The sequence below is a fragment of the Falco rusticolus genome, chromosome 8, assembly GCF_015220075.1.
Source record: "Falco rusticolus isolate bFalRus1 chromosome 8, bFalRus1.pri, whole genome shotgun sequence".
NCBI lineage: Eukaryota > Metazoa > Chordata > Aves > Falconiformes > Falconidae > Falco > Falco rusticolus.
In genome coordinates, this window is record NC_051194.1 from 1819588 (window position 1) to 1833076 (window position 13489).

The window sequence follows — 13489 nt, forward strand, 5'->3', positions numbered from 1 at the left end:
CAAGTTTCGATTCTGGTTCTTGATGTTGTGCAATCATAATGAAAGAGCATCTTCTAATTGTATGTGTAGTCCTTTCGATTCAATGAAGATCTAGAGAACTCTTGTTATTAAAGACTTAGTTACTCTGTGATAGAGGAAATGGTTGTTCCAAGGTCCTGATAATTACTGAAGCCAGAAATTTAGTGCTACCTGCTCTAAATACTGTTTTTAAGTTCTCATCTCAAGCACATGGGTGATGCTCACTGCCTGATCTCCCCAGGTGTGATCAGAATCCTCCCAATGAGTCTTTTTCACATCTTTCTCTTTCTTTTTAGGATCCTCTAGATATTAGTGGAATGTGACTGCAGAGAAAAATGTGCTTTTCAAACAGCTTGGTTGTGGACATTTAATCAGACTTTGATGTCTGGGAAGGCTGCGACATGGCTTCATCTGGGAATGAGATAGAAAGATGGGCTCACAGGCAAAGTGGCAGACTTGGAGAGCTGGTAGAGCCTGTGACCTCTCCTGAAAATGGCAGTGGTCTTTCACCAGTGAAGCTGATGGGCAGCGTAGACCATCTCTTGCACCTCCCTGGAAGAGTGGACTCTGCTTACAGCTCTTTCTCAGGGGGATCAAATGTTCCAGAGTATTCCACCCTATTGCGCTCTAGTGAAAACTGGTGTTTGCCTCCAGAGCAGGTACCGTACATGGACTCGGAATATGTAAGTGGTATTTATAATCTCAGTGCAGAAAACTCTGACCTCAGATGCCTGCATCCATACAAGGCACCAGACCTGAGTATCCATAAAAAGTCTCACAGCACTGGTCTCGCTGAATGCTGTGGAAGCACTCCTACCCGAGGGACTTTAAATCAGGGACCACTAGCTCTGGTGGCACCTCCACCTTCTCCTCCCACACGACTTGATAGCTATAAAGTCACTAGACATCTTGAGAACTCAAGAGGGAGGCACAACTCTGGAAGTCACGGTGAGTATGGTGTGAAGGACAATCAGCTAACAGATAGGGAGCTGCCATGGCGCCAATGCAGGGATGAACTTACAGAGCAAGATACAGCGGCTGCTAGGGGAAAAAGTCTGGAAAACAAGGGCCTTTCTACTGACTCTGCAAATGAGGTATCTATATCAAAAATTCAGGGGTTGAAGGTGGAGGAAAACGGAGAGTGGAGACCATCCCAACCTATAAAGAGAAGCAATCCACACATTTTCAGCAGGCCTTCTTCATTCATTTTTCAAGAATATTTAAAGACTGACTCTGTGTCTAATGTTCCTAAAATACTTTCTGCTTATAACTCAGATCATGTTTATAAAATTACTGAAGAGATGAACTCCAAGTCCCATCACCCAGCGCATACCAACCCTAACGCTGTTAATGATACACAAGAAGACAAACAGTGTCCTGGTGGAGTACGTAAGCCAGCTTTCAGAGCAGCGGATCTGCAAAGCGCAGTGCCAGAACCCAGCCAACGACCAGGATCCTTGCCCTGCACTCAGCGCCCGCTCCGTGCCGAGCTGCATTCAGACATGGATCAAGATGTGTTTGAGGACAGCTGTGACTTAAAATATATGGAGAATGCTCCTCTAATTACAAATGCTTCCAGGAAGCTGAACAGTTGTACAGACGAAAATCAGTGCCATGACTCTGAAGAAAAAATTGGGAGTCATTTTAGGGAGCCACTCCCGAATCAGCAAGCCAAAATGCAGAGATCATTGCTGTCCTGCAGCTACAATGCTGTAGAAGCAGGGCACCTTCACGGTGAGGAGTCAGATCAGGGAAATAAGCAATGCTGTGATAATAATAGCCAGATGTCCTTTTTCAGACCAAACGAAGACTCCACATCTCAGTTTTTATGTGAAGTCAAGAAAGAAAAACAGGCTAATAAAGGCAGTCCTGACCTTAGTGTGGCTCTAGAACAAGAGGAACCTCCTGTTCAGAAATATCAAGCTGAATTTCAAAAACAGTGCTTAAGAAAGCCTCAGGATGATCTCGCTGGTGAACAGATAACCAGGCAGACGACTCCCATGCTTTACTATCTTTCTGGGGGGAAACCCACCAATATCCTGCACCACAACAAGCCCACCCAGTATCAAGGGGACTCAAGGAGCTCACCAAAGGAATTTCCAGCAAGCGGCTGCTCTGCCTCAGCGCGATGTCTAGAGATACAAAGGGAGAGCAAACAGGTCCAGAGGACAAGCCACCACCATCAGGGCAGTGCTGATGATCTCCTGCCCAAGACCAATGATCTCATTCTCGGGAGTCCTGCTTCATTCATGGATGACAGTTTCAAGAGTGACTATAGAGAGAAACTTAAAGTGGCTCAGAAGAAGGTTCTGAGAGAAACTTCCTTTAAAAGAAAAGACTTGCAGATGAGTTTGCCTGTGAGACTGAGACAGAAACCCTCTAAAAGGCCATCAATTGAACACCTTCGGTCTTTCTCGTTATCCAGTGCAAACGAGGATGCCAAACCTGTTCCTTCTTCCCCTTCTCATCTAGAATGCTTGCAAAGTTTCAGTAGAGATGAAGAAATTAAGAGGCCACAAGCAGGTCGAATAGGGGCAAGGAAAAGGGTAACCAAAGAGCAAAAGAAACTGTGTTATTCTGAACCTGAGAAGCTCGATCAGCTAGCAGATAAGGAAGTATCATGGAGTCAAGTCAGGGCTGAAATCACTGAGCAAGACACAGTGGCAGCTATGAGGAAGACTCTGGAGAACAGAGGGAGGGCACTTCCCAGTTCAGGTATCTCCAGGACAGAGCTGAAACAAATCCAGCATACTGCACTTATCGAATACATGGAACGAAAGATTAATCAAAGACCAGGTAGCTCACAGCATCTCCCGCTGCATAAGCCACCCCTGCAGAAGAGGCTGTTGCATCCCAGGTGGCCTCCTGGCAAGATTTCCAATCCAAATGGGAGCAGGAAGACACAAAAAAATGATATTTTCTGCAAAGAAAAATCGCCAGATGTTTTTTCTCCTTTGGCTTTTGTTCCCCCGCTGAGTGTGGGCAGCAGGTGCCATCCCAGCCCTGCTGCTGGTGGTACCACAGCCCTGAGGCAGGACCTGTCTCCCAGCAAAGCGAGGGGGAGCTGCACCAGCAGGTGTGTGTCAGCTGAATGTCTGCCACGGGCAGGTGCTCCTGCATCTGGGAGAGCTCGTGAGAGATCAAAATCGACTCCTCCTTCCACACAGGTGAGAAAGATATTAAGATATTAATTATTGTTTGAGTCCAATGTATGACTCTCTACCTGTTCTAGAGAACTGTGGGGCTAGTCACATGAAAAACTGCTGAACATCGCAAATGAGGAATTGAGACTTGATTTATTTTATTCTTTTAGCGTGCAGTAGAGCGGTGATGGATGTGGAGGAGAAGCCACATTGGCTTAATCTCTGGGAAATGCTGTGTAGCTGTTGGAAAGCAAAATGCATGCTCTGCTTCACAGCGTGCAGGGGGAATAATTTGGGAGGATTCTGAGAGAACTGCTGCCAACTTTAAGGTGTTACGAATTTACAACTGGTGTAAGAATTCATTGTTCTTGGAAGTATTTGGTAAGAAAGTGTTGAAGGTGAACAAGGTGTTTAATGGGAAAAGTTGCAAGAGAATTGCGTAAGGATGGGTACGTACCCGGTCTGGGAAGAGCCGTTTGTTACCATTCAGCAGGTGCAGGGGTGAAGGCAGGGAGGATGTGTCTGCTTCAGGGGACACCTGTGCCAGTGCTGAAGGCTCTGCTCGAGGGCTGGGTGATGCCAGGCTCATGAGGGTCCCCTCTGGAGGGGTGGGTATGGGGTCTGGCACGCAGAAGACATGTTTGCAGAGGGATGCTGTGTTTCAGCAGTCACTGTTAACTACAGCAACTTCTTCAGGACACTGTCCCAGAGAAGGTTGTTATAGAGAGATTTTTATAAATGACCAACCTTTTTGGCTCCTGAATTTGAAGGACAGTAGCTGTCAATATTGCTGTCAAGCAGAATAAAGAAAATAAAGGGGTCAGAAAACAAATAATCTACTGCTAAAATTACCGAGCTGAAGAGGCTGGCAAACTTCCACCAATGTTGTCCCTACTTTCTGAATTGTTCTGAGAGCAGAGGATATATTTTATTGTCACCTATTATTTGGATTTCTAGGAAAAAAAGATGGATGCTACCTAGGAAGAGCATAGTAGCAATTTCATTAATAAAAAGAGGTAGACAAAACAAAGCAAAAAAACCCACAGAAGCACAAACCTTGGTGAACCTACTCGGAGATCTACTGTTGGGCTCTGTTTCTGGGGATAACAAACACGGGAGTAAAACCAAGCAGCTGCCTAGGCTGACGGTGCTGGTTGCCCCAGTGTGCTGTTTTCATTTCCAGGACACCGCCAGATGTGCGGCCGGTGCAGCGGTGCCGGCTCGGCGCTGCGAGAGCTGTCTCGGCACCCCCAGGTAAGGCTGCGCCGGCGCGGGGCTGATGGCCCAGATGTGTGAGCTCCAGCGGCAGCGTGGCTTCTGCTTCCGTCCTCGTGTCGTGGGATCCTTCGTTGTCCATATGGGAATATTCATCTGCTACGCTATTTGTTTCATTTTGGGACAGTCTTAAAATAATTTCTGCTGTGTGGAGAAGTGGGAAACGCAGAGTGCACCTGAGCTGCCTGCCTGCAGCAGCCGCTCTCCTTCAGATCGCTGAGATCACAGAGAGCTCGATCCTTCAGATCGCTGAGATCACAGCTCCCTCATCCGAGCTCGAGCAAAAACGGCATCTGCAACAGCTCGGATATGCCCAGCCTTCAAAAATGTGGGTGATCACAGGGTGGTGTAGTAGGGGCTTTTGGTGTACTTTTTAAAAGGAAAAAAATATGCTGTTTACACATAGCTAACTAGAAAGTTTGTGTGTTAACTCTCCTTAATTGTTTTGCTTGTTTGAGGAGTATCAGGGGAGAAAAGCATCTGAACTCTATCTCGTCAAGGCAGTGATGCTGACACTTGCATAGTAATAGAATTTCCACTCTTTCAGTCACTCAGAAAAATCCTCAATGGTTTCTGGAAGCTTGATTATCTTTGGGGGGAAAAAATTGTATTTTTAGTGAGACTTTGAAGTTTTTCTTAGATTTTCTGGTTTAGCTAAGAGGCTCAGCAGGTCAGCATGAACATAACTGAAAGTTCTGGACAGAACACAACATCAGAAACATATTTGATCATAGCTCTATAATACGTACTAAGTAATGAAAAGATGAGAATTCCAGAACTGGTTTCATTAGTAATTAATTTAGATTATCATATTTGGGGGAGAGCTGTAAGTACAGATTTCATTCTGTTACAGCTGCATCTCCTTTTTTCTCTTTGTTTTCCTCCACAAGAAAGTGCTGCTGAGCTGTGGTAGAAAACCCCAGACTAGGCTGGGCATGTTTGCTGCATGAACATATTAACATTAACAGGTTAACGTAGTTAAATGAGGGCTTAAATTTTCCTTCCATCCAATCCCTCTAGCTTTCCTCATTACTGACCCCTCATAATACCGTCAGGTTAAGAAAAACTTTGCTAGAGGCAAAAATAGGTGTGTCCATTCAGTCACGATTATTTATATATACAGATGTACTGACTGTTCTCACAAGCAGTTACCTGGATGCCTACATGACTGCAGAAATTGGTCTATGCATATTCCAATCATCTTGCGCTCAACAGTGACCCTATATTCTTGCAAATCCTGGTCCAAAGTGTATTTTTAAATTACATATATATACTTCCTCTGTCATCATGAACATAATTATTTATGCCCTGCAGGAAGCAGCTTTTTTCAATCAAAGTTTGTTCTAAAGTGTTGCATCAGGAAGTGCAAAGCACTGGGTCCCACATGCATTGGCCAGCGCTTTTTTGATCTCAGAATGGTTAACTGAAAGGATTCAATAAAACTTTGACCTAAGTCTAATGGCTGTTTCAAAACAGAAGCCTCAGATGAGCAGCGTTTCCTCTCTGCTGGTGTTCAGTTTGCCTAAAGAGAAGGAAGCACTAGATGCCTTTGCTGAGAAGGGCTGAGCAGTGGGGGAGCGATGCACAGGAGACAGTGGTGGCATCAGCTGGTGCTCACTCTTGGGCTGAAGCGTTGTGGCCATAGGAGTATGGGGGTGTAAGGAGCGAGGCAGAGAAGGTTCGCCCTTGTGCGCTGCAGTGGCTGTGCTCCGGGGGCTGGTACAAGGGGTGCAGAGCGGGTGGTCCGGCTCTGTTCCACTGCTGGTTCCCAGGTGGGGCTGGAGCAGGGTCCCCACATGTGTTGCGTCCTCTTGGCAGCATGCTTTTCCTCTGTTGGTCAAACAGCGTCGGTGTGACGTTTTAGGGCACTATTTACCATAAGTTTATTTTGGAAAATATCTATCTTGGTCATAATTAGCAACTGAGAAATTTAGTGGGGATTCAAACAACGTGGGCTGGTGCAACTAGGCATTTCACATACTTCCTTTTTCTCCCCCCAAGCAAAATTAATAGGTATATGGAATCTGAATTTAGAAAACTTTAATAAAAAAGAGGAAGCTGGAAAGATAATGACAATTACCTGTAGCTGCTTAAATAGGCTGCAAAAATATCTGTTGCAAAGGAAATGTCTCATATTAAAAGGAAGTGTTGTCTTTCCTATAGTTTCTGTGACCCTGAGAAAGATGGATACGAGAATCATGAATATAGAGACAGTGACATAACTGGACGTGCACGTTGTCAGGATGCAAAGGAGCTGACTCCTGAAACCCCTATTCCTGTCCCAAGAAGCGGAAGCAAGGAAGATGCTCAGGTGGAGGAGGAATGCAGAACCAAATCTCTGAGTGGCCATGCTTTAGTAAAGTATCCAGACCAAGAGCCTGCATCTTCTCCAGAGCGAGTGGCATGCTGCCACGGGGCGGTAGCTCAGCCTCACCAAGGGGACAAAAATACAGCCAAAGGTTTAACTGCAAAGGAAACATCCGTGCACAATAGCCAAAGTGACTTTCTCCCTGAGGGAGAGACAAACCTACCCCAAAGAAGACTGCAGTCTCCTGAAGACCAGCGATACGAAGAACTGGCTATGGAGATCATTGCCAAAGACAATTCTCTGGTTGATGTTCTCATTCCTCATCCTCTTAGAAAAACTGCTTTAGACTTGATAGAGGGTCTGTTCCCTGTTGACGTTTCCATGCTGGATAAATGGCACAGGAAAAAGGGAGACATACAGCATGTGCAGGAGAACGAGTAAGTAGACAAACCAAATTACCTTGTATTTTAAGCTATTTTAGTGTATGAATATCACGTATATACTAGTAGTGAGATGACTCGAGCATATTATTTTATTTTTGTTTCATTAGCAAAATATTTTAGTTTTCAGATTTACTTATCAAGAAATATCTGAGACTGTGTGACAGAAGAGGAGCGTGATTCAATGGTGCCATATTAAAAGGGACTGGGACAAACCTAGGCACAAATCTTTTGTTCTCTGTCTTTTAAAAAATTAGAAAAATTGCTGTTATGAGAAGAGAGGGAAGTGATTCTGAAGTCAAGATAAGGAAGAACATGGACACAATGTTTGAGAACAAAACTTTTAAGTGCTTGCTGTGGGTATTTATTTTCTGTTCCAATAGCAGGAAAAGTAGTAGAGATGCAACAGAAGAACATCCTGAATCTGAACAGGGTGCCAAGCAAAGGAGCGAAGATCCTGCCTCTAAGGGAAACAAAGTCCTGAACAGGTGCAGAGGCAGCATGGACAACCTGGATGACATCACATCTAAGAAAGTATGTAGATGACCATCACAGGAACTGCTGTATCTTCACTAAGACAAGGAAGTTATTAGTAACCTCACATTTATTACTGTGGATGTTTTTATTCATTACTTTTATCCCAATAATAATGTTTCATGGGTAACTTTGATAATTATCACACAGATAATTTTTGCTAGTGTGTGAAATCCTGGCAAATTGACATATTGATTGTAAATGGTGGTATTTAAATCCTGCCTGGTTTGTTTCAGATCTCTTCTCCCACATGCTTCTCTTCAGGAGGCTGTGGGGGACGGGTTGTACCTGGAGCAGGCACGCAGGGTTGGTTATACGTTTCCCTGCGAGGCCGGCTCCTGTGCAGCAGCTGACTCACAATTTAACGCTTAGATCCGGTCTCAGAATCTGCAAAATCCATTACAACTGGCAGCTGAAGCAAGAAATACTTTTTACTCCGTGAGAACTGGCAGCAGTGTCTGCACACTATAGTGCCCTATTAATTTCCATATGTGCAGGGAATAGAGGGAGCTGGGATGTAGCTGGACTATGATAGAAACATGTCAGCTTGGAAGGGCAGTATGTAGCTTTGAAGAATTTGGGGGGGGAGGGGGGCGGGCTGTAGAAACCTGACTGTGCTCCATCTCAGGTAATGACAATCTGCCTTCCTGAAAGTCTTCCTGGAGTGCATGTGGTAATATTCCTCACTGCCCACTGTCTGACTGCTGCTCCTGCTCATGGTGACGTTGGCTGGTTTCCAGGAAAGCTGATGGGCTTCTCCTGCTGCTCCAGTGTCAAGGCCTTTCTCCATATCACGATTTCTGTAACGAACAGCTGCCTCCGGTCGCTTTGTTCCCCAGGCACAGGGGCTTGTTTCAGTCACCTGGGGGACTGACTTGTTCTGTGTGTAATATAAATGAAATTCCAGTCAGTTCTTGTAAAGCTTGGTAATAGAGTTGTGACTTCATGCTCGTGACTTAGAGCCTAACAGTGCGTAATCATGTTGTAATCTTCATTGCAGTTCACTTGTAACAGGTTGGAAGCTCTGAGCGAGGAATTGCATCACCAGTCAAGGTGATTGCTGGTAATTTGCTTTTCAGAGTTTGAGAATTAAGTACAGCTTAGAAAATATTTCTTTTTTTTTATTATTATTCCTTTTTCTTTCCCAGAGCTTAAAATTACTTTAAAAATCAAAAATTTGGCAACGTGAGGAAAAAATCTATTCTCCAGAAATGATGTGGATTCTCTTTGGCAATAACACTTTTCTGTGATTATTTTTTTTCCCTTTGCAGCTGGAACTCATCTCCAGCCTGCGGTCAAAGCTGCAGACCCTGTGGGAGGAAAGGGAGCTTGTCCTCTCCGAAGCCAGGGAGTGCACAGAGCGAGGCGAGGAGCTGCAGGCGACGGTGCGGGACGTCTGCAAGCCCAATGAGTTCGAGCGCTACATGATGTTCATCGGTGACCTGGAGAAGGTTGTGAGCCTCCTGCTCTGCTTGTCCAGCCGCCTTGCCCGAGTCCAAAACGCCATGAGGCAGATTGATGGCAATACAGACGCTGAGGAGAAGGTGAGTGACAAGCAAGCAGGGTATTTAATTTGTTTTGTTCACTTCTTTCCAGGTGGGGCTGTGCTCACCTCGTCTGTCCAGCAGTTCTAACCAAAAGTTGTAAATTATACCTGAATCGTGACCCGCCGCTGCCTGGGCAGCGTGCAGTGCCATGCATGGGGCTGTCTCTCCGTGGCCGAAGCGGCGTGGATGCTGGTGTGGGCCACGGGCTCAGCGCTGGAGAGCAGAAGGTTGCAGTGGGCCCCGCAGCGTGCTGCAGGCGTGGTGCCAGCAGAGCCCTGTGAGCATCCGAGCCGGAGGGGTGGGTGGCCTTTGCACCCTTGGGCTGCTCCCTGTGGCGTAGCTCCAGACCTGTGCAGCAGTTATTTGGGTTTGGTTTTTTTCTTCCCACTGGTAATTTCAAATGCGGTAATTATTGCCTCTGAAATCATATTTCACTTGATGGGCTGTCTTAACTATAGCGAGCAGGAAGAAGATAGGGTTGTAGCTTGAGATAAAATTCCCTGTAGTTTAGCTCAACTAGCCAGTTTTGCTGGAAAATTAGAAATTGTCTCATGTTCACCGGGAACTCTTTTCAAGTCTGAAAAGTCTCTTTTTTGCTAAAGGAGACAAGCCAGGTTTATCCCAGGGATTATGCTTTCCTGCTGTCCTTGCTGCTTTTAGACATGCTTTTATCAATATAATACCTGCTGTTATTTCTCATTTCAAAATTAGAAAAGGACAGATTTAGAAAAACTGGGATTTCAGGGAGCTGTGCTGCTGCCAACCTGTAGCTCTAGAGATTTATTGCTGTTGACACGCAGAATGGCACTGAGAGGGTCCTGCCATGCAGCGCGGTACAGAGAACCAGGATGCACCCGTGCCAAAATGTCAGTCGTGTTAACATGAATAATTTTGAGCAATATTTCACACTGACTTTGGCTCTGTAGCTGGGGGGGGGGGGGGAGGGGGGGCAGGCTGCTGTTTCTTTAGTGATCTTTTTATATGCTTCATAGTGAATACATTACATAATTTATTTAAGAATTTTAATAACATGCTCAGTAAAGGCTTGGTTATGTGCCAGCCACCTCCCAGTTGCTGCAGCTGCCCCAGTGTTAGCGAAACCAGTAGTCTCAATCTTTGACTCCATTTTTAGGGTGTTGATGGTGGCTGTTGCTCTGTGCTGTATTTATGGACGCTGTCCTGAAACTGGACTTCCAGCAGTGCTATCCCTGTGAAAATCTGAAAACAGCTGAAAGATAATTAGCTAAAATGTGAAAGGTATTAAAATCCTGTCGAATAGGCAAGGCTTGATTCTCATGAGTTTGTTAAAAAGAAGCCTCTGATGAACAGTTACCGTCTGCACCAAGTTATGCTATCACATGTACCTTTTAATAGAAGTCACGCTCTCTTTTTAATATGACATTGGTACTCTGGCCACATGCAACTCACAAAATAAAAAGATATGTGCCTTAAAGACCTTCTAATTGACTGAAGACAGGTACAGCATATGTTTAAATTACCAGGATGTTAAGTATATTGATTTTTTTTTTTCCTGAGGGCAGCATGGAAGAAGTAAGCCTTGATGGGGTTTACTGGGTGTCTTTTCCTTACAAACCACAAGAATGAGTAACTCAGTCGAGAAAAAACTCATGTGGAACACAAAGCCCACAAGAGGAAGTAATTAAACTAAATCGACTGTGGCTTCCAAATGAAGATCTAGAGTCTGCCAGAAATGATGAGTTTTCATAGTGTGCTGCTTTGTTTTTTCATTCTATTAGCAATCGCTGAATGAACGGCACAAGCTCTTGTCTAGACAGCGAGAAGATGCAAAAGACCTGAAAGAGAATCTAGATCGTAGGGAAAGAGTGGTCTCTGGTATCCTTGCCAAATACCTGACCGAGCAGCAGCTCCAGGACTACCGCCGCTTTGTTCAAGTCAAGACCTCCTTGCTGATTGAACAGAAGGACCTCGAAGAGCAGATTAAATTTTTCAAAGAACAATTAGAAAATCTTGAGAAAAGCATTCCTCTCTGACACCCACCGACAGACCATCCGTTTTCACACATCGTAATTAGTGACATTTCCCTGGAAATCCACAGGCGCTCGCTGCACTGGGCTGGGTTTGCTGAATTCTTGCAATCTTGTTAGTGCCACAGTATTGCCAAGCGCCTAGATGCTCTGGTGATGCTCTAGGCACATGCTGGACGTGCCTTCCCCTTTGGACAGGCCAGCTGACAGCATCTTACAATATGTAGCAGACTGCATTTTGGAAATGACAGATAGGAAGTGTTGCTCCTATTACCTTGGCGTGTATTTTCCGTTCTGTTGTCTGTCCATCTGTTTCCAGATTGACATAATCTCAATAAAAGAATGATACAACTATTTTCCTCTTGTGGGTGGGTTGAGTGTTTGAAATGAAAAACGATGTGGGTGTATTGTATTGGAGATTGCTTGAAGCCATAGGAAATGTTACAGACCATTTCAGTGGAACTTCGGCACTCGTAGCTACCATTTGTGTATGACACAGTGAAAATGCACTATAATAGAAGAAAAAAAATTATTTTCTCTCTTGGCAATCGCCACACATCAGTCTTGCCTGGTTCTGTGTAATCCTGGTAAGCTGTTCAGTAGTAGGTCTTAGGGGGTCAGAAAAAAAAGGTGGTCCTCACTGGCATCCAAAAGAGCTGATCAGTGATGGTGCCAGCTGAACTGAACACCTTTGGGAATGATAAACTGTGAATTTATCCTTACACAATCATTTCAAAGTCCTCACTTTGCTTTCAAAGTGCTTATTTTTCAAGCAGCACCTTCAGGGGTTGTTTTTTGGTAGTTTTCAATTGTCAGTGTGCACAAGTGCTGAGCGTGGGGGGAGGCTCTGCTGCAGGGTAAGGTAGGTAGGAAGGGTGGAGGAGATCATTCAGTTTCAGTGAGGCTTTATATAAATCCCTTGGCAAAAATATTTTAAACTAATGTTGTGTGTTAAGTCAAACCAGTGATGTTACTATATTTAAAATTGGAGTGTGTTTTGTTTGTTTTTAAGTATTCAATGAGAGGAATATTCAGTCTGAGCTACATACCTAGGCCGTGAATAAGGCGGCTGCTAATCAAATTCGGGTTTCTTCCACCGGCAAAATAGATGTTTGTTTCTATTCCGTGATGTTAAGCTTTACTGAGAAATGTTTTAGTAGTGGTGTGTGTTCTGACTACAGTAAGTAACACTGCCACTGAAGGAGGCTGTTCTGTTCCTGAGGCATCTTCACCTTTGGGACTGCGTGAGCTTTCAATGAACACACAGCCCCCCAGCATGGGCATCGACGTAGGGGTGAACGGGTGGTTTGGGTTCACTTTACCTCAGGTCACGTTCTTCATCTGAGTTTACTCACTGGGCAACATGAATGCACTGATCGAGGAAGGGCAGTGTATGAAAAGGAGATGACTGTGTGTTCTGCATGAGCGATATTTGTTAAGGAGAACCTGCCCACACCCAGGAGGGCACAGTGTGCACTTGCCCTGGCCGGGTTGAGGAGTGGCCTGGGAGATACGTGACAGTGCAATAAAGCACAAATAGCTCTGAGCTTGTCAGGTGCTCTGTATTAGTCTTCAGGATAAGCGAGTATATCATCAGGTGCTGCTCAGACTCCAACAAAGAAGCATTGTTCTGTTCTAAGTTTGCGTATTTATGCAGAAGTGCTTGTTTCAAAAGAAACAACGCAGTACCTGAGTAAGGCTGCGAAGGCTGGGCATCAGAAGTCTGTTTTATGATGTGTAACAAGTGTCAGCGAATACATTTGCAGTAAAGTGTGCAATTGGGTGGTATATAGCAAAGAGTAGTTTTCTGAATAACATTTTGTTCCAGTGATCTGAACAAAATAGATTGAGCTTAATGCTGAAACACTGTTTCCCTGGGCACACATAACTCCAGGAGTGCAGTGGCCAAGCTGCTGTGTGTACTGTGGTTATTGCCTTAATACGTGGGGGGAAATGGCCAGTGTGGATCCTGTGAGTAGATCTGCTCAGTGGTTCTCAAAAGGCCATAAATACAGGCTTTTAATAGTTAAATCTGAAAGCTGCCTTTTGAAAATGGTCTTTAAAATAACAGAAGTGATGCTAACAGAATCAGTAGAGAACTTAAAAAATACTAGCTTTGTTAAATGAGCTGTTTGAATTATTTGAGAAGCCTGACTTGAAGGTGCACTTCATTATTATTATTCCTAGTTGAGGAAAATCCACCTGATTAGAAACAAAT

General features: G+C 44.7%; 1 protein-coding gene across 1 annotated transcript; it reads left to right on the plus strand.

Annotated features, from left to right (window-relative positions):
* Nucleotides 1-419: 419 nt before the first annotated feature.
* On the plus strand, nt 420-11627 carry SHROOM1 (shroom family member 1). Its single transcript, XM_037397433.1, has 7 exons — nt 420-2814; nt 3068-3185; nt 4119-4415; nt 6600-7181; nt 7568-7718; nt 8990-9262; nt 11023-11627. Exons 1-7 carry the CDS (start codon nt 420-422, stop codon nt 11275-11277), a joined length of 4071 nt encoding a protein of 1356 aa, XP_037253330.1. The 3' UTR covers nt 11278-11627.
* The last annotated feature ends 1862 nt before the right edge of the window (nt 11628-13489 follow it).

Bases quoted from the DNA above. Each gene is read 5' to 3' on its own strand.
- SHROOM1 (XM_037397433.1), top strand. From the start codon at position 420: ATGGCTTCATCTGGGAATGAGATAGAAAGATGGGCTCACAGGCAAAGT. The intron at 4,416-6,599 runs GTAAGGCTGCGC...TCTTTCCTATAG, and splicing joins AGCTGTCTCGGCACCCCCAG to TTTCTGTGACCCTGAGAAAG. The intron at 7,182-7,567 runs GTAAGTAGACAA...CTGTTCCAATAG, and splicing joins CAGCATGTGCAGGAGAACGA to CAGGAAAAGTAGTAGAGATG.